Source organism: Orycteropus afer, unplaced genomic scaffold (genome assembly GCF_000298275.1).
Source record: "Orycteropus afer afer isolate SDZICR_OR568_19922 unplaced genomic scaffold, OryAfe1.0 scaffold00023, whole genome shotgun sequence".
Lineage (NCBI taxonomy): Eukaryota > Metazoa > Chordata > Mammalia > Tubulidentata > Orycteropodidae > Orycteropus > Orycteropus afer.
This window is the reverse complement of record NW_006921610.1, coordinates 4,274,301-4,278,193: the sequence shown is the minus strand read 5'-3', so window position 1 is coordinate 4,278,193 and position 3,893 is coordinate 4,274,301. Positions and strand designations below refer to the sequence as shown.

Below are 3,893 nucleotides of genomic sequence, written 5' to 3'. Positions count from 1 at the left end.
CAAGATAATTCATAAGTGTCATATACTATCAGACATCAATATTTGCTTTCATGTCTTCTTTTTTTTAATCCACTTACTCTTTGTATGTGTTTCATACATTATGACTATAAAATATATTTCTATCAAAAATATAAATGTCATATGATAAAGAAAGATGGAATTTTAGTGAACTATACAAAACTCACTGCCATCTAGTCGATTCCAACTCATAATGACCCTCTGTTTGTTTCCAAAGTGGTAAATTTTTATGGAAGTAGATTGGCCTATCTTCCTTCCACTGAGCAGCTGGTGGGTTTTAACAGCCAACCTTCCGATTAGTAGTCAGATGTATCAGGCACTGCACTACCAGTGCTCCTTAGTGAATTATATAGAAATGAGAAAATAAAGTTTTGAAATTTCTTAAGATTCAAGTCCTTTCTTGCTTATTACAAAGTATGTGAATTTTTCAGACTTTGAGCAAAGCTATTTTATGCATTTTATAAACCTGATCCATTTATGAGACTAAATGAAGCTTATGGAAAATGTATTTTTAATATCTTTAAAATGCCTTCTTAGCATTTTGAGGACTTTTTGCTATTCATTCATCCTGATATTTAGTCATTTAAACAATAAATATTATGCTAATGACTTACTCCTTCTTATTAAAATTAAACTCAAAGTAATTAAATTTAAAAATAAATACTAAAAAATATCTTACATATCAAATCGCTTAAATCTTATACAGTGAAACCTGTGAGAGCTGGAACTTCACTGGACTGCCTTGTTTTGCAGGGTCCTGCAAGATTTCAGCCTTTGACAAGCTGCAATCTTACCACTTTTCTATCACTTGGTTTAGTGGAAAATATTTGAATTATCCTTCTTTGACAGGTTTTTGCCTTATATGGGTTCTGGTTTTTGCAGGCTTTACTATAATTTGTATTTGATAACATATTTGGGAAAAATAAGACCTCTGATCACTAACATATTAAAATGGATGAAGTGATTCCTTTTTTGAATGAATAAATGTATATTATAAACTAATCAATTTATAACTCTCTATATAACTATGTAAGGAGCTCTGGTGCCACAGTGGTTAAGACATTTGGTTGCTAACCAAAAGATTGTTGATCTGAACCCACCAGCCACTCCACAGAAGAAAGATGAAGTAGTTGGTTTCCATAAAAATTTACAGCCTTGGAAACCCTATCAGGAATTGCTATGAGGCTTAGTTGACTCAATGGGAGTGAGTTTGTTTTTTTGGTATACAACTATGTGATATATGTATATAATTTTTTTTAAAAGTCATTTGCACATGACATTTACATACCACAATGTCCAAGAGAAAAGTAACATAATTTTAATATGTACACAAAATTTAAATTGATACATAATGTACATTTGTGTGTATATCCATCCCTTCCAAACACAAAGACATATATACACCTGCCTAAGGAAAGAATAATAACCCCATGAATCCCTGTACTATTATTCATCATTCTTTAATTTAAAATAGCCCCTATTCATTAATTAATAATAATAATAAAAACACCCACAACTATTAGTTTAAGAAAGTGCTGAGTGAACGTAGCTCTCTGATATGTACAAAATATGGGAATTCAAAGAAGGAAAAGAAATGTTCATTAAGGAAGGCTGCCACTTTGGGTATACCTAGCATTTGCCTTTAAATATTAGATAATTACTCTGTACTTCAAAAGAGCTTCCAATTAGGAATGTTTCAATTGAACTTTTTTGGCCTGTTGTGATATTATCTATTGCCTGATATACTTCTGGAGGCATTTATAGACTCAGCTTTTATATTGGATTAGGTATTTATAAACTATTTACCTCATAAAGTGAAAGTGAGATTTCACACATAACCAGTTGCTTTCTCTCTTTCTTTTTTATTTGAACTACACAAAAAGTTGAAAGATTCTGTAATCCCACCATTGAAGTTTCACCTATACCAATCTTCTTCACATCATTCAGCAGCACTCCAAATAGAAGCCATTATTGACAATTTGGCACATTCTTTCCAATTTTCCCCATGTTTACACAGCTGTATCTTTCTAAGGAGCCTGGTGGTACAGTGGTTAAGACCCTCTTAACAATCTTTGCTAACAAAAAGTTTGGCAGTATGAACCCACCAGACACTCTGCAGAAGAAAGATAAGGCAGTCTGCTTCCTAAAGATTTACAGTCTTGGAAACCCTATAGGGCAGTTCAACCCTGTCCTATAGGGTTACTATGAGTTAGGATTGACTCAACAGCAGTGGTTATCTCACTACATGGTTTTTACAAAAATGATCAGACTGTTCATACTGATTGGTAACTTGCTTTTCTCTTGTACTCATATATCTGAGCATCTTTCCATGTCAGCATGCATAGATTACTTCACTTTCAGTGACTGAATTGCATTGCATTATATGGGTGTATTATAACCTAGGTAGGTATTTTCCATTGATGTTTAAATCATTTGCAGACAGATTTTTTTTTTTAATTGGCAGCAACTTTATTCTTCTGCGTTTGCCATTGTTCACTTTTGTTAAAGCAGTTTTACATCTATTGTAGGTTACCATACTGTTATCAGTCAGGGTTCTCCAGAAAACAGAATATGAGATATATTTCAATATATTAAGAGATTTATATTACAGAATTCACTCACGAGATTACAGGGACTGGCAAGTTTGAAATTCATAGATCAAGCTGCGGAGCTGGGAGTCTCAGGCAGGTTTGATGCTGGGTCTTGAAGCAGAATTTATTCTCCTCCATAAAACCACAGTTTTTTGTTCCTAATCCCTTAACTGATTAGATGAAGCCCATCCACACTGTAGAGAGTAGTAACTTTTACTTAAAGTCACTTGTGTTAGTCTGGGTTCTCTAGAGAAGCAAAACCAGTAAAGCTTATATATACATATAGAGAAAGAGAAATTCTTCTTAGGAAAATGGCTCACACACTGATAGAGCTGGCAAGTCCCAAATTCTTGGATCAAACGTCAATCTGGAGGCTTTTCTCGACTCACGCAGCTGCAGGGGCTGACGAGCTCAAGGCTGGCAGGCAGCACACTGGCTGTAGACACCAATGGAATGATGAATCCAAGAGATCCAGGCCGAATGGTGGATTATTCACTCATGGACAGTTGTAGGCAGCACAACAGGATCCCGATCCACAGAAGAGTGTCTCTTTTCCCAGGACATCCATAAATATATTAGAAGGAGGCCACATCCCTGAATTTGTTCAATTATTCAATAAAGTCAACATAGCAATTTATCTTGAATGAAACCACCATCAGGATCATGGGTGCCCTCTTAAGCAGCAACATACTTGTGGGAAGTTTCTGTAGCCTTTTCTTGGTAGGGATTCCAGTTTTTCTGAATTCTTCCCTTTCTTTCAGGTATTCCATTTTGCACTCATCATAAAAGGCTAGATCATTATAATAAGCAGTTAGACAATCTTTCAGTACAGAATTTTCTTTCCAGCATTTTACTACCATGAGGATTCCAGCATCCTTGCAACATTTGGTAAAGTCTAGAACTTGTTCAGAACATCTCTCATTGGCCTTCTTTCTCATTATTTTAGGGATCAAAACATCTTTTTTGACATGTCTGAGATGCTGTTCTGCAAGGTCGAGTGCCATCTCGACAGACAGCTCCAGACAGATTTTTGTTGTTGTTGTTATTTGCACATTGTGACTTTTACTTTTTTCTCTAAATATTTTATTGTGTTTTAGCTAAAAGCTTACGTAGTATATTATGTGTCTATTTAACAATTTTTATAGAAATTGTTCTGTGACATTGGTTACATTTCACAATTTGTTAGCATTCTTATTATTTCCATTCTATTTGTTCTGTTTCCATTAATCTAACTTCCCTGACCCTCCTTGCCTTCTCATCTTTGTTTTTGGGTTAATGTTGACT

At 34.5% G+C, this 3,893-nt stretch overlaps 1 protein-coding gene across 1 annotated transcript; it reads right to left on the bottom strand.

Annotated features, from left to right (window-relative positions):
• Positions 1-3,217: 3,217 nt before the first annotated feature.
• LOC103192042 (COX assembly mitochondrial protein homolog) lies at positions 3,218-3,613 on the bottom strand. The gene has a single exon (XM_042783651.1). The coding sequence runs from the start codon at positions 3,611-3,613 to the stop codon at positions 3,218-3,220; it is 396 nt and encodes a 131-aa protein (XP_042639585.1).
• Between the last annotated feature and the right edge of the window lie 280 nt (positions 3,614-3,893).

Excerpts from the sequence above, each read along its gene's own strand:
- LOC103192042 (XM_042783651.1), bottom strand. The coding sequence starts at position 3,613 with ATGGCACTCGACCTTGCAGAACAGCATCTCAGACATGTCAAAAAAGAT.